Consider the following 23468-nt stretch of genomic DNA (forward strand, 5'->3'; position numbering starts at 1 on the left):
TCATAATTTATTTAATTTTTAAACATTTTTTTAAACAAAAAGACTGTACATGCAGTCCTAAGAGAGGGGTATATATTTAAGATTTCAATGTATTTAAGACCATACATTTACCTCTAAGTGCTGCTTTAGACATATCCCACAAATTTCAATATACAGTACTTTGTTTCCAATATCACTGAAATTATATTGTGATTTATCATAAAACACATATGTGCTCCTTAGTAGAATGTTTTCAAAACTGATATAGTCCCCACTCCTTGTTTCTCTCTTTCTCTCTCTCTTTTAAAATTTGTATTTCATTTGTTGAAGAAACTGGATCTTTTATCTTACCGAATTTCCCACATTCAGAATTTTGTGGATTGCATCCTTTGGTGCCATTTAACATGTTTCTTGATTGTCTCTATTTCTTGTAAATTGATTGTTAAACCCAGAGACTTGATCAGATTTGGGTGAGATATTTTCAGCAAGAATACTTCATAGGAGGTATTATATATTTCCATTAGTAGCCATGTAATAGCAAGTTACATTTATGTATGTATGTATGTATGTATGTACATAATCTCTGCACCCAATGTGGGGCTCAAACTCATGACCACAAGATCAAGAGTCGCATGCCCTACCAATTGACCCAGCCATGCACCCCACAAGTTATCTTTTTTGATGTTAGCTATCGATAATCATTGCCTGAATCTTGATTAGGAGTTGGAAAATAATCATAATCTGCAAATATTCCTTTAATTATAAATTGAGATATTTCAGAAACAGCAAATTTCCCCTTTCAGCTACTTGTCTACCTAGATAGAATTCATTCAGAAGAGGCAGGAAAAAAGTGTGATTCTTTTCCTTCATCAGTATTTATTTATTTATTTATAGAGATAATTTTTTAAAAGATTTTATTTATTTATATATTTTAGAGAGAGTGAGTGTGGATGGGGTGGGGGAAGGGCAGATGGGCGAGGGAGACCATCTGAAGCAGATTCCCCGCTGAGTGCAGAGCCCAGTGGTGGGCTCGATTTGGGGCTTGATCTCAGGACACTGAGACCCAAAACCAAGTCAAATGCTTAATGGATTCAGCCACCCAGGCATCCCCCTTCATCAGTTTTTAAAATAACAGACTGGTTCCTTAGCAGTACATAGAGGTAAACAGTAAGGATCAGTTATTTTTTCAGCATCACTACAAATCATGGAATTAAACATATGCAAAATGTTTCCATTTATTGAGTAGTTCTATGATGCCCAAACTGTCCTGACCTTGGCCAGTAAAAACGATATCTGATTGATTCCTGTGCCCTTTTAAAATGACCCCAGTGGACTCTGATTTCTTTCTCTTTGCTATAATTAGAAATTCCAGACTCGTCTTTACAATCCTTGGTGTGGACAAAGAATCAGCCGTTCTTATGTAATTGTGGTCCCTTTTTAGTGGCAAAAGGTGTTTAGAGACCATCTGGGCCAGGGCTACTCAGCACCACTGGATTTGTCATTGTTGTAGGCCTTTTCAGTTGACATTAGGAAATACTTTTTGGAAAATGGAATGTTAATATGTAATCATGAGGTTTGACATTTGCCATTCTGATTAAAATGTGGTTTCTTAATTTTGACACTATTGACATTTGGGCTTGGATGATCCTTTTTGGTTGGGGGTCTATCTTGTGCATTCTATTGTGTTCAGCATCATCACCGGCCTCTAAGATGCTGGTAGCACATTCTCCTGCTCTACCCCTAGTTGTGACAATCAAAATTGTCCCCAGACAATGTCCAGTGTTCTCCAGAATGGGGGTGGGGTAAGATTGCCCCCTAGTTGGGAACCAGCATATTGAAGAAATAATGTTTTGGAAACACTTAATAAAGTACTAAGTAATTACAGTGAATCATGTTTTAGAGAATAAAATATTTCATAATTGTTTAGCTCTGAGACAAAATAAAAATTCAAAATAAAGGGACAAACTGTTGATAGCTTCATATCTCATTTAATTCAAAGTGTCCATTTTACTTCTGAAATGTTGGTAATTATGGATGGAACAGACTCTGAGTCACAAAGAATTGAGTTTATGTCCCATCTCTGTCATTGCTTGATGGTTGGCCCCACGTATGTATATTCGTTTCTTAATCTTCAGATTGCTCTGCTGTGAAATAGGAATGATAATAGTAAAACTTCCTTGTTGCTTTGAGAATTAAATAAGATATAAGATGCCTAGCAGAGTGCATGGTTCATAGTAGACCATAATTAGTAGCTTTCATCATTATATAAATTTTTCAAGGCAAAGAAACTGAGGGAAAACTTGGAGGTAAATCTACAATCCCATTTACATAAGTAAGAGGCTTTTCTTCTATTTTAGAATCCTGCCAAATATCACAAAATCTAGACATTATGAAGGAGAAAGAAAATAAAGGGTTTTTCAGCTTTTTTCAGCGCAGTAAGAAAAAGCGGGAACAGGTAAGTATTTTCTTATGTAATATTTTATAAGATTCTTCTCATCTGTTTTTAATTGCATGTGCGGTGCTTTTATATCTTGAAATGACCTATAGGTTTTGCCTTTTCATTCTTTATTAGACTGCAAGTGCCCCTGCAACTCCTCTAGTAAATAAGCATCGCCCAACTTTTACAAGGTCCAATACCATTTCCAAGCCATATATTTCAAACACCCTGCCATCGGATGCACCCAAGAAGAGGCGGGCCCCACTGCCTCCAATGCCAGGGTCTCAGAACGTCCCCCAGGACCTTGCTCACATCCAGGAGAGGCCAGCTTCTTGTGTAGTGAAATCCTTGAGTGTGGACGAAACAGAGAAGGTACATAATTGTGTTTTGTTTTGTGTTTTTAGGATGGGGCAGAGGACCATCTATTTTTCCTCTTGGCTTTTCCACATAGATTGCTAATAAGATTAGTAACAGTCACTAATACGTAATAAGATGAATAACTTGTTATTGATAACATTGGCACTGGGAAGAGTTTACATATGTATCGTTCTGTGATGCAGTAAAGAATAAATGTGTCAATTTTAAGTAACTTTTATCTTTAAGCAAATAAATCACCCATGAACCTTAAAGTCCTGGCTTACTAAGGCCCAACCAGAGGTGCTTGCTTGATGCATGTATTGGGAATGCAAATACTCAGTTTTGAACTTTTTGTTAACATAGCACCAAAGTCTTTATGTTGCATTCATGGGTTTCTAACTAGATGTATCTTCTTGACCTGACTCTGGGATTCTCACAGGGAAATCCGGGTGTCTTGTTGGTACATAGACACTCTATAGTTTAAAAAGAAAAAAAGGTATTTTTATATAGAATATATTGCAGTTACTTTTATATACTCTTATGTTCAAAGCAGTGTTCTGGGTATTTCTTTTCCCCATACTGACTTATTGCTTCTTTGTACTCCCACATTTCCCTGGACTATGCTGTTTTGTGGAAATCCATTTGCAAACTACTTTTCATGCCTATAAAATGTGTACATTCTTTGCTTTTTTTCATGTGGACTATAAATGAAGTTTTAAGTAAACATGATTAAACATGAGACTATATATTTTGTTGCTTGTAATCAGACAAATTATTCAAGTAGCTTTGAGAGCAAATTTTATTTTGAGATATTTGAGACACTGAGAAGTTTTCTTGTATCTACTTGAAGGGTTTTTATTTCCCCTTGGAAGTTTAGTAAACTAAATGCTTAAGTAAACTAATGCCTCCCAACCAACTAATAAACTTTTCTGTGTTTTCTTAACTTTAAATATTTTTAAATATAGTTTTTTTTAAAGATTTTATTTATTTATTTGACAGAAACAGCGAGAGAGGGAACACAAGCAGGGGGAGTGGGAGAGGGAGAAGCAGGCTCCCCGCCGAGCAGGGAGCCCAATGGAGGGCCTGATCCTAGGACCCTGGGATCATGACCTGAGCCGAAGGTAGACACTTAACGACTGAGCCACCCAGGCACCCCTTAACTATAGTTTTTAATTGTAATTTATAAACTATCATATGTGCCTTTAGAAAGTAAATAGCAAGGTGGCTGGGTGGCTCAGTAAGTTAAGCGTCTGCCTTCAGCTCAGGTCACAATCCTGAAGTCCCAGCATCAAACCCTGTGTCAGGCTCTCTGCTCAGCAGAGACTCTGCTTCTTCCTCTGCCTGCCTCCCCCCTGCCCCCCGCCATGCTCATGCTGTCTCTCTCTCTCTCTCTCTCTCTCTCGTTTGCTCGCTCTCGCACACTCTCTGTCTCAAATAAAATCTTAAAGAAAAAAAAAAGAAAGAAAATAGCAACCAGGGTAGAAATGAACAAAAAAATGCTTAAACTCAGTAGGTATTTGAAAAATCATCTATTAAGCTGTCTTCTTATAGAAATAAAATTTTCTTGTCTAATGTCTCTGGTATAAAGTCTCACCTTAAAAATCAGGAGGATAGTTGTATTTCCAAATGATAGAATCATTTGCTACAAAGTTTTCCAAAGTAACTACTTGGTAGTTGGGTGAAGGGTTACAGAAGAGGCAACAGGAACCATGTTCAAAGACATGGGAATGTGAAGACTATGGCATGCCTGGGCATGAACAAGAATCAGAGATTGAAATTGAATGAGATGAGCAGAGGCCAAGTCAGGGTCTCCAAAGACTTCATTTTGTGGATGTAACTCCTTTACATTTCTTCATAGTAAGTCATTTAAAAGGTAGCACTTTCAGTATTGTTTTAAATTTTTAATTACCAAAGTCTGTCTTTTCTTTATGTAGAAATAAATCTTAGCTCCTTGTCACAAATCTTTATTCCCGGTGACCTCATGCATTCTATTTCAGTAAACTTCCTCTGTGCTTGGACCTGAAGAGGGTCTACATTGTCCGAGAAATAGTCTGCTTCTTAAAATTCTAGACTGTGTTTCCAGTGGCCTCACCAAAAGCCATTTCTTTTGATTCTCACCCTCTGCTTTATGACCAGTTGATGCTCCCACGTTAAGTAATCTTTTTTTTTTTTTTGTATGTTGCCTTTGGCAAACTGGACATCTTTATGTAATTTTCTAATTATTTTTTTCTTTTGATCTGGACATCTGGGTAGTTCTTTGATGTATTGTTAAGTAGAACCCAGAATTATTTGTTCCTCTCTAGAGAAGCTGAAGAACCATTTTTTATTTCTTCATTATAACAATTAAGCCATGGTTCGGGGTGTGTGTGTGTGTGTGTGTGTGCGCGCGCGTGCACATGCGTGTATGTGAACTCGTGCTTTCCTAGGCATCTCAGCACTTGTTTCCTTAACTTCTTCACCATATTTGATATGCCAGATCACCCCTTTGGTCTTGATTTTTCTCTCTTCCTTGGGTCTGATTCTCTTTTTATATCTCAGCTCTCTTTTTTTCTTGCCCCCACTTCATTTACCTGTTTTCTAAATTTGGAGGTACCTGAATCCATGGTCTTAGCCCATATTTACTATACTCTTTCAGAGAAGATGTGTTCTTTGTTGAGTTCTCAACTGTAGTGGTTTGAATAGTGTCCCCCCAAAAGATATGTGCAAGTCAAGGATCTAGAGATAAGACCATTGTGGACTTTAGGCTGGGCCCAGATCCAAAGACTGCTGTTCTTGTAAGCGGGGAGGCGCATGCACAGAGATAGAAAGGAGAAGGTCATGTGCTAATGCAGTAGAGATTGCAGTTATGCTGCCATAAGCCAGGGAATTCTAGGAGCCACCAGAACCTGGAAGAGGCAAGGAAGGATTTTCCCATTGTACTTTCAGAGAGCTATGGCCCTGCCAACAGCTCGATTTCAGACTTCTGGCTTCCAGAACTATGAAAGAATAAACTTCTGTTGTTTTAAGCCACTCGGTCCCGGTAAGTTGTTACAGCAGCCCTGGGAAACTAGTATATCAACTTTGTAATTCCAATCCCAATATTTTATTCCAGTTGCAGACTGAAGTCATGGTTACTTATTTACTCATCACTACCTGGAAATCAGCATACTGAAAATCAAGCTTTATTTTTGTTCTCCCAGATTTAAAAGCTCAGGATCATTTTCAGTGTGTTTTCTTTTTATTTTTGCGTCCAGTTAGTGAGTCCTTCATTCAGTCTCCCTTCCTTGTCTTTTCTTGTCCCCTTTCCTTCTGCTGTAGTCATGCCAGAGGGAAATCCATGGTGCAGAGTAAGAAGACCAGGACTTATCTTCCCAGTTCAGAAACTTTGACAACTGGCAGCTGTTTTTGAGGCATTCAAGGCCCTCTACAAACCAGTCAAAATGGGGGGGGGGGGGCAGTTCTACTTTTCTTTCCTTCTTTTCAGCTTTGTTGAGGTATAATTGGCAGAGAAAACTATAAGATATTTAAAGTGTACATTGTGGTGATTTGAAATACATATACATTGTGAAAGAATTCCTGCCATCTGGTTAATTAACACATCCATCACCTCACATATTTATCTTTTTTTTTTTTTTTTTTTGAGAGAGAGAGAGAGGGTGTGTGCGCACCCGAGCGTGAGTGTGCACGCAAGCCTGGCGGGGGGGGGGGGTGGGGGACAGAGAGAGCAGGAGAGAGAGATCTTAAGCAGGCTCCATGTCCAGCTTGGAGCCTGATGTGGGGCTGGATCTCATGATTTGGAGATCATGACCTGAGCCAAAGTCAAGTGTCTGTCGCTTAACTGACTGAGCCCCCCAGGTGCCCCTCTACTGCTTGTTTTATGCTTAAGATAAAAAAAATAGTCATTATTACTATAGACATTTTATATTAAACAACTTAGTTTTGAATTTGAAGCTTTAAAAAGGCACTGTTTTTGATGATTGAAAGTAATAGGCTGGGAAAAAGTATCTGGAAAAAAATTATTTTCAAATCCCTGAAGAATTTTGGATATATTCTTGTCCTAGAGATTTTTATTGTTCAGGAGTCAGAATAAGCCACAAGGGTGCGCTGTTTAACAGACCTACAACAGTCTGATTTTTACACTTTCTTTCCCCCACCAAAGCATCCTTTAATAGAGCAGAAAGAAAATAATGGAAATAGTTACATTATATTAGAAATAGCAAATGCTTATCTCTTGTGTGTGAAGTGTCAGAAAATAGAGCTAGAGAGATAAATAACAGTAATGCATAGCAAAGTGATTTCTAATTAATGCAGTTTTCTTCATTTTGAGCTTTCACTTCATGTTAGCGTTCTCTCAAGTAGTCATTGATATTCTGTTTGCCTTACACAGGCTTACAGATAAGTCAGTCTACCTGTAGCTTGTAAAAAATCTTGTTCACCACGTCTATTTTATGCTTTTTGGCTGTCAGTATTTAATAATTAATCTCATTTCTGTAAGGCATTTTCTCCATACTGGCAAATTAAAGTATTGGATAGTGATTTTGGAGCTTAGACTGAAACTCTTCACATAAAAGGCGGTTGGTTTTCTGAGCTAATTTTGGCAACTGATTGTGCAGTTTCCAAAGAGGATTCAATAAAAATCCAAGTCAGTAAAATAATTTATCCTAACCTGTTTTTTTTTTAATTTTTTTATTGTTATGTTAATCACCATATATTACATCATTAGTTTTTGGTGCAGTGTTCCATGATTCATTGTTTGTTCATAACACCCAGTGCTCCATGCAGAACGTGCCCTCCTCAATACCCATCACCAGGCTAACCCATCCCCCTACCCCCCTCCCCTCTAGAACCCTCAGTTTGTTTTTCAGAGTCCATCATCTCTCATGGTTCGTCTCCCCCTCTGACATACTCCCCTTTTCTTCCTCTCCTGTTATCTTCTTCTTTTTCTTTTTTCTTAAAATATGTTGCGTTATTTGTTTCAGAAGTACAGATCTGTGATTCAACAGTCTTGCACAATTCACAGCGCTCACCATAGCACATACCCTCCCCAATGTCTATCACCCAGCCACCCCATCCCTCCCACCCCCCACCACTCCAGCAACACTCCGTTTGTTTCCTGAGATTAAGAATTCCTCATATCAGTGAGGTCATGTGATACATGTCTTTCTCTGATTGACTTATTTCACTCAGCATAACACCCTCCAGTTCCATCCACGTCGTTGCAAATGGCAAGATCTCATTCCTTTTGATGGCTGCATAATATTCCATTGTGTATATATACCACATCTTCTTTATCCATTCATCTGTCGATGGGCATCTTGGCTCTTTCCACAGTTTGGCTATGGTGGACATTGCTGCTATAAACATTGGGGTACACGTACCCCTTCGGGTCCCTACATTTGTATCTTTGTGGTAAATACCCAGTAGTGCAATTGCTGGATCGAACGGTAGCTCTAATTTCAACTGTTTGAGGAACCTCCATACTGTTTTCCAGAGGGGTTGCACCAGCTTGCATTCCCACCAACAGTGTAGGAGGGTTCCCCTTTCTCCACATCCCCGCCAACATCTGTCGTTCCCTGACTTGTTAATTTTAGCCATTATCCTAACCTGTTTTTTTTGGAACAGTTTTGCAACTAAAATTATTTGATCCTCCTAAAGAATACATTTTAAAGAATACATAGTTTACTGTCATTGCTGTCATATTGTTTTTTTTCATGTTCCTAAATTTCTGTGTACTCTTTTACATTTCAAGCCTTGTGTCCTGTTCCTTATAAAGGTGAATATACTGTCTTCTATGGAAATGTTCATTTGCAGAAGAAAACTATCCAATTAGAAATTTTCCAGCAGTTTTTCTCCAATTTCTTTGAGCATTTTGTGAATATGATTCTGCCTAAAGATTAGAAATGCCATTTATGGAACAACATGTGTAATGGATGGTTCCTACTGTTTTTTACCTAAACCGTATCGCATGTATTACTATATAAATGCATACAGTTATTTACAATAAGATTATATAGTTATTTATACAGATTGTCATTTATTTCACACATGACAGAAGTCAGAAATGCAATGACACTGACTTAAATTGAAAATCACTTAGAATTCTGGGATTGAAACTAAGTTCAGAAATCCAGTATTTGTACCATGTTCGCTGACCAAATTTCTGTGAGGAGCACATTTAATAAAATCTGTGGCCAAAGGATGTCCTAGTATTATTGACAAATCAGCCTTTTATGAAGGCTGATTTTACAGTTGAAGAAGAGGAGAAAGAGTTGGACATGAGTTGCAGATAATCTTGACCCCCAGAATCCACAGAAACTTTTGGAGAATTCTTTATTTTTGCACATTTGGTATGGTTTTGCTCTTTGGAGTTATGTGTGTATACAGCAGTAAAGCGGCTTTTCCCTGGCTACTAGAATGGTACCTCATTTTCTTTAGGATATTGGCCTAACACAATAAGGAATTATCTTGAACTTTTTATTTCATCTCATTTTGCATTCTGGTGCGAACACTCAAATGTTGAGAAATGGAAATACTTTGCCATCCAGTATTATGCAAGTGAAATTTAATACTTAGAGTGTGTTCATTTTTTAACAGCTGATTTAATTGTTTTTAAGAAATATTTGACATTGTTAATTTTTTACTCAATTTTACCTTTTAATATTTATGGTTTATAAGCAAGTAAGATGATAGATTGTCATATGTTTATAAAATGTGCAAGAATATATTTGGTCTTAGTTTCACTTAGTTTTAATCCTAGATGTTTTATGCAGAGTCATTAAGGTTGATATAAAAAGAACATATTTGTAATCTTTAAGTAATCTCTTTTAGTTTTATTTCTCTAGATTATCACACAACATTTGATTTTCCCCGCCAGTTTCCACTTATATTTATCATATAGAAAGAAAGCCACACACATAATTCCACAATTGCCTAGGAACAGTGGTTGCCATGGCATTTGTAGTTGGATATACGGGATACAGCTGTCTGTATTTCCAAAAATATGACTTGTTTCATTCAGTAGAGAAATGCACCAGTGCGGCATAATAGAATATAATCTGCTTCCCCCTTTTAAGGCTTTCCCATATATATATATATATATATATATATATAAATATACTTAGTCTTGGTAGTTTTAATCACATTTTCAAAGGGTCTTAATCACAAGAGCAAAATTAATGACTAACACTTACATAGCACTTACTAATGTTTGAGACCAGGTACTAAGCACATTACTCATTTAATGCTCTTGAAAATCCTCTGAGCCATTACTTTTTAGGTTCCTGCCAGCTTTACCCCTGACCCAAATGTAAGGAACTATGCTCATTATGAAGTTGTTAGACTTTAAAGAGTAGTACTATTCAAAGAACAATAGGTCTTAAATGGAGTTAATGTGGATTTCTCTCCTTTATTTACCAGTACACAAACGTTGTGTTTCTCTGAAGCACATACTGAATTAATAAAATATTTAAAGTAATCAGTGTTAGGAATCTTCGTTTACAAGTTCCTATAGTATGAAGCTTATTTAGGCTTTCTACCGCTATGACATTTGGGACCTCATGGGGGAGAAAATGCCTTTCTTTGGTAACCAGCATGTACCAGAGACCAGGGCAGAGAGAAGCAGGCCTCTTTCCTGGAGCCATGGGGATAAAACTATGGAGTCACTTGGATAATGCCTGCCATACAGCCTTGGCCCCCTTTCCGAGATGAACTGAGATGATCCCAGTTTGTTCCCTTGATTGCTACTTTACTCTGGTGGGGTCCCTACACTCAGTTAATCTATAGATGTTCACTACTCCTCCACCCTACCCCTAGACACTTCTTCTTCTTCTTCTTCCTTCTTTCTTCTTCTTCTTCTTCTTCTACTTCTTCTTCTTCTTCTTCTTCTTCTTCTTCTTCTTTTCTTCTTCTTTTCTTCTTCTTCCTTTTTAAGATTTTATTTATTTATTTGACAGAGAGAGAGACAGCAAGAAAGGGAACACAAGCAGGGGGAGTGGGAGAGGGAGAAGCAGGCTCCCCACTGAGCAGGGAGCCTGATGCGGGGCTTGATCCCAGGACCCTGGGATCATGACCTGAGCCGAAGGCAGCCACTTAACCGACTGAGCCACCCAGGAGCCCTCCCCTCCCCGACACTTCTTTGTTCTGATCACTGACCAGGAGAACCTTGATTACCACCATCATCTGTATTTTTAACTTGACCTGAGCTCTGATTTCTCCTGATGTATCTTCTCTTTTTTCATCGGAGATGTATTACTGAGTTAGGCCCTCATCTTTGGGCATTTAAAAAATGTCATTAGTAAGGGATTACTACTAATAAGACTTGGTTATATGATATCTCAAAGTATTATAGGGTTGATGAAATGAAAGCACAGGTTACTTTAGGGAGAAAAATTTAAAAACCTTGCAAGAGTATAACCCAGGTTGTAAAATTTGTGGGTTTTTTTCTGATCCACATGGAGAAGGGCTGAAAAGGAAGTATATTATGGCAGAAGCAGTCCTACTCTGGCTTGAGAGAGTCTTGAATCTACCAATAGGTCTGTTGTTGTCATTATTTTTCTCATCGCCTTCTTTGTCTTCTACCTTGAAGAGCAAGCCTTTGAACTTCTTTGTGGCTTGGGTTTCTCCTCTGTACATAAGATTTTGTAACTAAATTTCCAAAGGTCTCTTCCAACTCTAGTGTGATCAAATTATTTTATTCTTCTGTTGTCTTTTAAAATTGGCCTTTAACAGATAAAAGTGCTTTGTTACATGGATCTTTGGTTTGATCAGTGTTAATCAGATAGTGATACCTAGTCCTGGTATTACTTCTCTGAGGATTTTTGAAACTCTGAAGTATAATAATGAAATAAAACATGGATTAACTGACATCTTTCTCCCTGAACTCCTGACCATAACACAAAAGTCAACACCAGTACTTTGGGCATCAATAAAAAGAGGTGAGGATAAAAAGTTTGAGGAAGATATGCTCAGGTTAATGAGTTTGTTACCTAGAGGATGCAGGTGTTATCATTGACTAATGAAGAGTTTGAATCTAGAACATTTTGAGAGAAATCTAGTGGCAAGCTTGGCCACCCAGAATCCTCTGAAGGGATTATAATTTTAGTAACCAAAAAAGATAAAAGTTAAAAGTGGTGGTGGTATTTAGACACCTCTAAGTGAATCCAGCTCTAATCTCATTACTTGATGTCATAGAATTTATGATTAAAATTGGCAGAATAGATGACTGCTTACATGGTGAGGCTTTAATAGCTCCAGGCCCTGATACCACTGCCCTGTTTCTCCTTACCCTACATACAGTAGTCTGATACCGGACATATCCCCTCTCTTTCTTACACCCCTTCACTGATAGGAGTTTTCTTCATCTAAGTTGACCTAGACAGGCTAAGACTTCCAGTGCTGTCAATGAAGGATCTTAAAACAGGTTTATTGAGAGAACATGGAAGTAGGATATATAAGTCCTAGATTTTTAGGAGTCGGAGAAATCTATTTAAGGGGGGGAGGGTGCTGAAAAAGATTCAGGGCAGCAATACAAACATTCCCTAGCCTCACCGAAATAGCATTTTATTTTTAAAAACTTCATAAAGAAAGAAATTGGCATTTAGGCCTTCATTCAATACAAGTCAAAAAAAATGCATGTATGTGTGTATTGAAGTATAGAGGATATGTATAAAGGGTTGAACACCAAAACTTCTATGAAGTAACCTGTATTTGTTGGGATTTATAGGGATTTTTCTTTTTTTTTCCCTTACCATTGTATGCATTGTTTGCATGTTATATGAGATTGTGCTAATTTTATGATCAAATCAGTAAAACTGAATTCATTGTGATTGGAAAAAAACTTACCTTAACAGCTTTGCTTATTTTGCAAATTCATTACAATACCTCATACTTCTATATTATATTTACTTTATTATAATTATATATTTTGAAGTTTAAGAAAACTGATCTGTTGTCTAAGTTGTAAAATTATTTTAGAAAGAATTCTTTCATTAAGAGTTAAGAATTCAAACTCAGGGCCACCTGGGTGGCTCAATCAATTGAGAGTCTGCCTTTGGCTCAGGTCATGATCCCAGGGTCCTGGGGCTGAGCCCCATGTCAGGCTCCTTGCTCATCGGGGAGCCTGCTTCTCCTTCTCCCTCTGCTGCTCCCCCTGCTTGTACTCTCTCACTCTCTCAAATAAATAAGTAAATAAAATCTCAAAAAAAGTTAAAGAGTTCAAACTTGACCTTTGGTTAGTTATGTAAAAGGTCACTCATTGGGATATAATTCATAGTAAATTAAATAGTATGTTTTTAGTATTTATAGAGTATCCAAGTTGGAGAAGGATAATGTGATTCTGGCACTGAAGAAAAAAAAAAAAAGTATGAGTTTTTAGACAGTTTCAAGGGTGGCTTAGGTTTTCTCCTCTAACCCATTCCTCCCCACATGTGGAAATCATAAACAGAAATAAAAAGCCAAAGCTTCTAATAGAAACATTTAACAATGTCCTTGAAGTTGGGCTACTGTATTTCTGTCCTTTGATTCAAGTTTTTTTCTTCTTTTTCTATTTGCAATTTTTCCTTTACTCTTTTCTACAGAATATACTGATTTCAGTGACCCACATCTTATAATTCAACTGTGATTAATAAGTGATCTAACAACTTGTACAGAGCTAGTACTCAGTAAATCTACTGAATGCCATTCAATTCTATTTTCTTCAGCTAAATTTAGTTCCATTTTGAACCAGTAAATCCTGATCTGGGTGTGAATTCTGAGGGATTAAGTATCTGGCATGGTTTTCAACTTGACCTTGTCACTTTCGCTAGAGTGTTCTCTTCTCTATGCAGTATTTTCCTTTTCACAGACTGTAAAATTCAGTGATGTGCATTCCTGTTAGGGTACAGTTTTCACTAATGGTAGGCAGACTTAGTGACTCTAACTAAAGTAAATAATTGAACATCTCTAATCATTAACCAAAGCATTTTCCCCTAGTAAGTAGAAACCTGAGTTCTTGTTTTGTAAACCCTTTGGATTTAAATACAGTTTTTTTTTAAAGATTTTATTTATTTATTTGAGAGAGAGAATGAGAGACAGAGAGCATGAGAGGGAAGAGGGTCAGAGGGAGAAACAGACTCCCCGCTGAGCAGGGAGTCCGATGCGGGACTCGATCCCGGAACTCCAGGATCATGACCTGAGCCGAAAGCAGTCGATCAACCAACTGAGCCACCCAGGTGCCCCTGGATTTAAATACAGTTTAATCTCAACTTCTTTTAAAAAATTTCAGTCATAGTTTGGCCAAAGGAAATGTATCTTGGTGCTGAAAGCTAAAGACCGTTCTAAATAGTTTTTCAACTTTAATTCTTTACATTAAATTTATGAAATATTCAAATTTATGTATTGTACACATTCATATACCCATCACCAAGATTTAACAAATTAGCGTAAGTGTTGTGCTTTTATTAAATTCCTTTAAGGTAGGATGGAGCTGCCTGAGGTGACATAAAGGTGGCATTTTTACACATAATGAATTACACACAATGAATTTGGCTTATGCAGTGGACTAACCACCAGTTCCTGAATGCTGGGCACTGTTGAGGTTTTAAGGTTGATCATAATGGTGATGGACTGTACTAGGACTCTTAGCACCACCATCACTGCAAAGTACAGTCTTAGAATAAGTACCTCCTTTTATCCATACTTTTCACTCTACATTAGAACCATCATTTGCTTATTTTATTTACAGATCACACTCACATACTTAAAAACAGATGAGCTGCATGTTACATTAGTTAATATTTATGGAGCAGGTACTGTATACTAAGCACTGTGCTGAGTTTTCACACGTCATTTCACATAAGCATCCAGCCCCTTCTGAGGTTTAGGTACTCTTACTTTTCCCACTTCATAGATGAGGAGGCTGAACGTTGCAGAGACACTAGATGGCCATGCTCTCTGGTTCAAGCCCTGACATTATCTCCAAAGCTCATTTGTTTGGTAAGCATTACACTAGGCCGCCTTCCAACTTGCAAACCCTCTAGAAGCCTCTCTCCAGTTAGACACAAACTCACTTTCAAAAATACCGGGTGGCTCATGCCTGACAAATGCAAGGGTAGAGCGGTTAGGAGACTATTAGGCGTATACTCCTGAAAGGCACAGGAAAACTAGGGCTTATGCATGAAGCTTAGTTAGACACTAATGGCCTTCCTTGCCTTTTTTCTTTCTTTTTTTAATTTTTTAGCATTTTATTTATTTTTAATGTTTCAAGTTTTTATTTAAATTCTAGTTAACATATAATGTAATATTAGTTTCAGGAGTAGAATTTGATGATTCACCACTTACCTGTAACACCCAGTGCTCAACACAGGTGCTCTCCTTAATCCCCATCCTCCATCTAACCCATCCCCCCCTCCCCTCCAGCAACCCTCAGTTTGTTCTCTGTAGCTAAGGGTCTCTTGGGGCGTCTGGGTGGCTCAACGGTTAAGTGTTTGACTTTGGCTCAGGTCATGATCCCAGGATTGGCTCAGGCCATGATCCCGTGGTCTTGGGATCAAGCCCCAAGTCGGGCTCCCTGCTCCTCGAGGAGTCTGCTTCTCCCTCTCCCCCCGCCCCTGCCCACCCCACCCCCTGCTTGTGCTCTCTCTCTCTCAAATAAGATCTTTAAAAAATAAAAGCCTTTTTTATATGCCTCCCTCTCTTTTTTCTTTCCCCTATTTTCCATCTATTTTGCTTTAAATTCTACATATGAGTGAAATCCTATGGTATTTGTTTTTCTCTGACTTATTTCACTTAGCATAATACACTCTAGCTCCATTCACCTCCACATCATTGCAAATGGCAAGATTTCATTCTTTATTATGGCTGAGTAATATTCCATCACACACACACACACACACACACACACACACACACACACTACATCTTATTTATCCATTCGTCAGTCAATGGACATTTGGGCTCTTTCCATAATTTGGCTGCTGTTGATAATGCTGCTATAGACATTGGGGTGCATGTGCCCCTTTGAATTGGTATTTTTGTATCCTTTGGGTGAATACCTAGTAGTGCAATTGCTGGGCCATAGGGTAGCTCTATTTTTAACTTCTTGAGGAACCTCCATACTGTTTTCCAGAGTGGCAGTACCAGGTTGCATTCCCACCAACAGTGTAAGAGGGTTCCCCTTTCTCTGCATCCTTGCCAACATCAGTTGTTTCTTGTGTTGTGGATTTTAGCCATTCTGGCTGGTGTGAGGTGGTATCCCATTGTAGTTTTGACTTGTATTTCCCTAAGGCCAAGTGATGATGAGCATTTCTTCGTGTGTCTGTTGACCATCTGGATGTCTTCTTTGGAAAAATGTCTATTCATATATTCGCCCATTTCTTAACTGGATTATTTGTTTTTTGGGTGTTGAGTTTAATAAGTTCTTTGTAGATTTTGAATACTGACCCTTTATCAGATATGTCATTCGTAAATATCTTCTCCTATTCTGTAGGTTACCTTTTAGTTTTGTTGTTTCCTTTGCTGTGCTTCTTATCTTGAAGTCCCAATAGTACACTTTTGCTTTTGTTTCCCTAGCATTTTGTATGGAACTCATGATGTGTTTACTTAAGCATCTGTGGTGGTTTAGTGAGTCTGCTTTCTAGAAGTAGTCATTCTTGGGTTAGGACCCTCTCTATTCTTACGTGCTGGCTACATATACTCCACCCACATTCCTCAGTATACACCACTTTTCTTGTTGTAGTCTATTTAGGAACACCTAGATCTTCTAACTTAAACGCTTCTTCTTCTCCTGTGGGCTTTTACCAAGAAAAGGATGTTTGCAGTAGATATAGAACATCCCTTTCTCAAGGTCCAGGGGTTCCTCCACTTTGGTCTTAATGGTGATGTTTTATTTTAACACAAAGTAACTCCCAAGTTTGATTTCTGTTACCTTTCCTTCCTAGCTGATTGAAATTATTTTCTAGTAGTCTTTAAAAAAAGAAAAAAAAAAGCAGGGGCGCCTGAGTGGCTCAGTCAGTTAAGCATCTGACTCTTGATTTTGGCTCAGGTCCTGATCCTAGAGTCATGAGGTGGAGCCCTGTGTCAGGCTCTGTGCTGGGGATGGAGCCTGCTTAAGATTCTCTCTCTCCATCTCCCTCTCCCCCTCCCCTACGCTCTCTCTCTCTAACAACAACAGCAACAACAAAACTCTTGTCTGTCTTGAAAGACGAGAAATATATATTAAGCTATTTCCTTGAACACTAACACTAATATTATTGTACCCTAGGACAAAACTTCCATTTCCATCATTAATCTGTTGCTGATGATCTAAACTCACCATTCTTATTCCTTGAAAACTCCTGCCCTTGGCCCATCCTACATAAGTTGTTAAATTTACAGTTTTGTCATAAACTTAGTAAGTTTTAACCATTAATTATACCATGGAATCTAGTTATGACAGGTCATGTGTATCTTTCTGGTACCACTCAGTGACAGTCATGCTGTCTTAATGTCTTCTTTCTTAGTCTCTGTGATCCAGTTGCAACTCTAATAATGTATGTCCATTTATTTTCATGTTACACCTGCAAAACAGGGTAAAGGGAGTTAAGTTCTGTAGGATAAAGTTATAAAAGATGTGCTCCTTCAAAATGTTATGTGTTTTCTTTTCCCTCAGCTGTCTTCATAAATGCTATTGAAAGTTTTTTAGTAAAACTAAAATCTGTGTATTTTGACAAATTTTAAATTCTTTATCCATAGAAATATCCTGTACAAAAAAAAATTTGCTTATTTTAAGACCTCTAGGGACATAAATGAAATATGTGAGTCTATTTTTATTTTGTCTTTGAGTTATGGATAGGTTCATATAAACTTGTGAGTCTGCAATATAAATTCCTCCCTTCTAATTTCTGTACCGTATATTTTATTATGACGAAAATTTAAGAGCTCTAACTCCTAAACAGATACTGTCATTTGAGAAATTCGTGACTAATTCAAGTCGTGACTGTTTTTATCAGGTAATAGAAAAGACCAATAAATGACAGTGATTGGGAATCTGGCCTAACGGGGAGCACAGGTTTGTATTCTAGACCTCATGAAAGCAATCAGTGTAAGCATGGGAACAAGTTTTCAGCATGGAAGTAGGAGGAAAATCAAATGCTGCCCTAAATTTGTGCATTCAGCAGTTACTTACTGATCACTTGCTGTGTTCTTACTGGTAAAGTAAGTCTATGAGAGGAAGGAAGCATGCTTTATTAGGGCTTTACTAATAAGTAAATTCATCTGAGAAATAAAATGACATATTCTACTGCTTTTGATACTTACATCATTATTTTGAAAAGTGAAGTGGCTGCATTGTTTTAGGAGAATTTTTAGCCTTTTTCCTAATGACTCCTAAACTTGTTAATTTTATAAGATAGCAAATGAAAGTTTCCAAACACAGAGATATATCATTAATCAATAAGAAGAAAACTTTATATTCTACTCAAAATGACATTTAAATACTGCTCATCCAGCTGTACGATACAGTGCATTTCCTCATCAGCCCTTTATTGCCAAGGGTCCTTCTCTTGATTGTTTAAAAAGTCCAAACTGCAGTTGAGGATCTGTCCCCATATCCACTTTGGAACGGGTGGGGGTTGAGGGGTGGCCCTTAGATTTAATTGGAATTGGCTTTAGTGACTGAATCAGTCTGGGTTTAGGTGGCAGGCTTTAACTCTTTCCTTGATGGATTGGCCTGAAAAGTTCTGGAGGAAGGACCGCAGTACTAAGGGGAGAGGAGGTTGGTGGCTGCAGCTATTCCTCAGTTGGTATGGAGGCCATTTATGGTTTGACTCCCCATCAGGTCAGCCAGGTGCCACCCTTTCTGCCCCCTGTTAGGAGGAGTTAACCTCAGTGAGAGGTGTTCCATCAAGTGCCTGCCATTGTGGACCTAACTGTGCTCTGTCCCTATGAGATGACACTTAGGGCAAGAGGTGGTCGGAGAGATCTAGGGGCTAGGCAGTTAACTGCCTTAGAAGCCCTCACCCGGACTTTGGCCTTTCCATGCCAACTGGGAAACTGTTATTTGGTTTTGAACAAAGTGACCTAAACAAACAGGTTTTGATAGGATCCTTTTGCTGGTATGTTGAGAAAGGGCTGTAGGGACACAGTGTGGAAGCAGAGTCCATTTAGGAGGTTCTGGATGATAATCCAGATCATGTGGTAACAGTCAAGCTGGATGAGCCACCGAGATGGACTTCCTGTGGAGTGTGAGAGGGAAAGGAGATGGGGAGAACTCCAGAGTCACTGTCCTGAACCGATGGAGGAATGACTTGCTCTTTCCTGAAACAGGAGAGACTGTGGGAACAGGATTATTTCTGATGGGAGAGGGGAAAGGAGGGATTATCAGGATCTCAGTTTCAGACAGGCCATGTTTGAAATCGCCTTAGATATTAAGTGGAGATCAGATAGAGGTCTAGGATGGAGGGATAAGTCTGGAATTAATTGCCATATGAATAATACATAAATCCAAGGGAATAGAGGAGATTACCAAGAGAGTGAACATAGATACTGAAGAGAGTGTATGCAAGGACTGAGATGAAAAAGGACCCTAAAAGAAAATGGAACGTTGGGATCTGTGCAGACTAGGAATGTGGTGATCTGGAAGTAAGAAAAAGAGAATTTTAAGAGGGTGGTCTATTCTGTCGAATGCTGCAAACAGATCAAATAAATGAGTTCTAAGAGTTAACCACTAGTTTAGTTGTGGTGGTGGTCATTGACGACTTTGACAGGAATAGTTTTAATGGATCAAAAGTTGGGAAATATCTGGTTGAAAGTGTTCAAGTGGAGGATGAGAAATTGGAGACAAAAAACTATGAACAACTCTTTGAATCAGGTTAGATGATGTGGCAGTGTGCCAGGAGGCACCAGGCAGCCTGCTAAGGCAGGCCTGTCTCCGGGTCTGCTGACGGTCACATGCCAGGCGTGTGAGCATTAGCCGTGTATAGAGTCGGTGACCTCAAATGACCTTGCTGTGGGTAGACATAGAAATTTTTGAGATGTTTGTCATTAATACGTTAGTACTAAAAAAGAAAGATTAATCAAACCAGCTGTTTTAACATACAGATATTCTTCTTTTTCACCTCTTACTTTACATCCATATTTTCTCCGTATTTTTCTTTGACAGCTAGTTTTTAACTATTATGCTTACAAGTCTTCCACATGATAATTGGTTGTTTGTATGCCATTCTTCCATCCTATTTTATTTTACTTTACATATCCATTTCCTGGCACATGGCAGATGCTCCATAAAGGTTTTCTGAATGAATGACTCTTATGTTTCATACTGGCGTATGAAGCAGTTGATGTAAAGGTCAGCCTCTTCCTGAAGTTCGCTATTAATTTCTAAATGGAGATCGTGTCTGGTCATTTTGTTTCCCAGAGTCCCTGTGGAGCAGGCATAGTGAGAACTGGCTCACTGCAGCTCAGTAGTACATCCGTTGGCAATTCATCTTTGAAGAGGACAAAGCGAAAAGCACCTTCCCCACCCTCCAAAATACCCCTGCATCCAAGTGATGAAAGTAGTCCTGTCACTGGTAATGTTACTTTTCCCATTAACATTATGTGTGTATTAGGTCTTGTTTCATAGAGACAGTAAAGTGATACAGGTTATAAATCAGGTCTTTTTACTAAAAGACAATACTTAAACTTAGGCTTTTAATGAATTTTAATAATATTTAGATAGTCCCTGGTTATTCTCACTTAACTACCTTTTTAAAATCTGCAATAACAAAAAAAAAAAGAAAAGAAAAATTTGTATAGCTCCCTGATCCTAAAATTGAGCATGTGATCATTGGTGAATCTCTTCAGGACACTCTCATTCCGGGACTGACTACCTGTAGGAAGGGGAAGCTAAGTCGATTAAGTGGCTTCTAACAAAGTTAGGGCTCTCTCTTCCCAAATTATATAAAAATAAACTAAGCTGCTAAGGAATTGCTACATTTCTGAATGTGACTTGTTTGTAAGTTGTGCTGCTTCTGTCCCCCAGCCCTGCAGGCAGGACGCACGGTTTCTTCGGATGGTGTTTTGGAAGCAAACTCTCCCGAGGGGCTGCTCAGCCCAGGTAGGACACCTTTATTCCACATCATGTAGCTCCTGAAAGAGACCTTTCATGGCAGTTGAGGAATGAATCTAGTTATAATGCTCTGTCTGTGAAAGAGATACAGATGCTTTGGCTCTATTTCCCAAATTTTATATTATGAAATGAAAAATTTTCCACCCTGGGTTGAGTATGAAATTGGCAGAACTCAAAATTTTAGTTCTATGATGGTACCTTAAGAACTTTCCTTATGCAGTGTCTTATGACTTATTAATGTCCTCCCTAAGAGGGATACATATTAGTCAGGAATGTACCTTAGTGTGTTCAGAAGAAACTTACACCAAGGTGTAAGGTACTATTATTTACACAACTGTACTAGGTATGAATTTGACATACATAGTGTCCTAATTTAGTGGTAAAAATTTATCATGAAGTATTTTCTATTATATGGTCTCATTTTGGGTTCTCCAAATAAATGAAATGCCAATAAAAATAAATAATTTAATACTGTTTCCCTATATTTTTAATAGTAGCTATTATAAGAATAAATATAAAATTTCTTAATTCTTAGACTTAATGTTAGGTATAAATGAATCTGACAGACTAATGTCTAACCAAAAATAGAATATTACTATGACAGTACTTTAGCATGGAGATAATTTTATAGGTATGAAAATTGCTCAATATAACCCTAATTTTTATAATTAATATTCACAAACATGGGAGAAACTCAGGACACCCAAATGTCCCTAAATCTTTAACCTTAGGTGATTTTTAGGAATTTGAGATTTTAACACATCTTATATAAGAATTCTCCTGTCCTCTGTGATTAAAAACATTATCATTATATACCAAGTCATGATTTTTCTTATTTCTTAAGTCTTAGCCAGAATAATATCAATGATATATTTTGTTCCACAAGGAATTTTATTTAAATAATATCAAACTATATAAGTGAAATGAGAAGATGCGGAAGTATTAGAAAGAAGGTGTGAATGCTATTCAAACTTTGCTTGATACCTATTTCTCTCTCTTCCTTTTTTTCCCCCTAGTTATCTCTTCTTGTTTAACGCATGGATCATTGTGAGCTAACAGATCTGATTTCTTCGAAATGCTTCTTGTTCTCTGCTTGCCTTAACTCTGTTGTCTAAGTGCCATTTCCACAGATTTTACTTCTTTGGCAGAAGCCTCCCTTGGCCCTGGGCTCCCCAGTCTCGAACACTCCACTGTGCCCAGACTACTGGATGAAGCTTCCCTCTCCGAGTGCTCTCGAATGGCCGAGACAGCCGTAGCATCTCTGACATGTAGGTGATGGGGCCTTTCCTGTCTGGTGCTTTGTTTAATGCAGATTAAGATTATCACCACATCAACATTTCATTGCTTGGTCATCCCTTGTGTAAAAAGGTCTCAAAGAAATAGTAGTTTCCCCCTTTCACTTGAAATTCTCTTAGAGGTTTGGAGTTTGATGTTTTCCCTAACCAGATAGATGAATATTGCAAGGCATAAGATGAAAAAATAAGTGGCCTTGGAAGATTTCAGCATTTTCTTCTATTTGGCTTTCTGCTTTTTTTGGCAAAACTCTTTGAACTCTATTATTTCCAGTGTTTAACTTTATGAATATAAAAGAATATATATATATATATTTTTTTTTTTTTTTTTTCTTTCTTGGAGTACTCTTTTGTTATCTTGGCATGGCTTATTTTCTGTAGTATTGCTTTTGATTGGGATTTTTATGTTAAATTTTTGGAATTATTTTGTAACCAGATGGCAAAAATGTATAGTTAGGTAATACTTGCATTTCATTATAAATAATTTTATTCAATTTTTTATTAACTCAGAATGAGTCCTTATTTAAAATTATTTAAAATTAATATATCACATACTGCTTATAATAATGCAAAATTATGTGGCCAATCTGGAAAATAGTTTGACAAGTTTTTAAAAATAAAATTTAAGCTTTCATTTTCTGTATAACCCAACAGTCCCACTCGTAGGTATTTTCCAAGAAAAATGAAAACCTCTGTGTACACAAAAACTTAACATGTAAATTATTTTAGAATTTTCATTCATAATTGCCCCAAATGAGAAACAACCTAATGTCCCTAAACTGAGGAATGGATGAACTATGGTCAATCCATACATTGGAATGCTACCACCTACCCATACAAAGGAATGAATACTACATGCAGTGACATGGCTGAATCTCAAATGCATTATGTTAAATGGGGAAGCCAGTCTTAAATGGCTAGATGACATTCTTGCAAGGGTAAAACTATAGAGAAAATAGTTGCCAGGGTCTAGGGTTAGGGGGAGGGGATGATCACCAAAGGGTCCAGGGATTTTGGAGATTGATGGACTTGTTCTATATCTTGATTGTGGTGGTGGTCACCCAACTATATATCTATCAAAATGAAGCATTTCAACATGGATTCCAAAAATGAATTTTACTGAGTGTGAATTGTATCTCAGTTTTTAAAAAAGAAAACTACTCTGCCTGGCAGCAACTGCAATAGTATCTGACACAATGAGCATTTTTTGGATGAATGAATGAATACAAAATGTAGTTTACCAGAATAGATGTAATTTTTTTTAAAGATTTTATTTATTTATTTATTTATTTGAGAGTGAGAAAGAGCATGTGCCTGAGCAGGGAGAGGTGCAGAGGGGTTGGAAAACAGAATCTCAAGCAGA

At 37.7% G+C, this 23468-nt stretch overlaps 1 protein-coding gene across 1 annotated transcript in view; it reads left to right on the forward strand.

Annotated features, from left to right (window-relative positions):
- COBLL1 (cordon-bleu WH2 repeat protein like 1) overlaps window positions 1–23468 on the forward strand; it is a 98782-nt gene that overhangs the window by 56581 nt on the left and 18733 nt on the right. Inside the window, exons 6-10 of the mRNA XM_088021959.1 lie at window positions 2337–2434; window positions 2552–2788; window positions 20121–20274; window positions 20727–20801; window positions 21962–22081. Coding sequence (XP_087878085.1) covers window positions 2337–2434; window positions 2552–2788; window positions 20121–20274; window positions 20727–20801; window positions 21962–22081 — 684 coding nt within the window. The remainder of the gene's footprint in view (window positions 1–2336; window positions 2435–2551; window positions 2789–20120; window positions 20275–20726; window positions 20802–21961; window positions 22082–23468) is intronic.

The sequence above is a fragment of the Eumetopias jubatus genome, unplaced genomic scaffold (genome assembly GCF_037043125.1).
Source record: "Eumetopias jubatus isolate StellerSeaLion01/CBP00866 unplaced genomic scaffold, mEumJub1_p1.0 scaffold_3, whole genome shotgun sequence".
Taxonomy (NCBI): domain Eukaryota; kingdom Metazoa; phylum Chordata; class Mammalia; order Carnivora; family Otariidae; genus Eumetopias; species Eumetopias jubatus.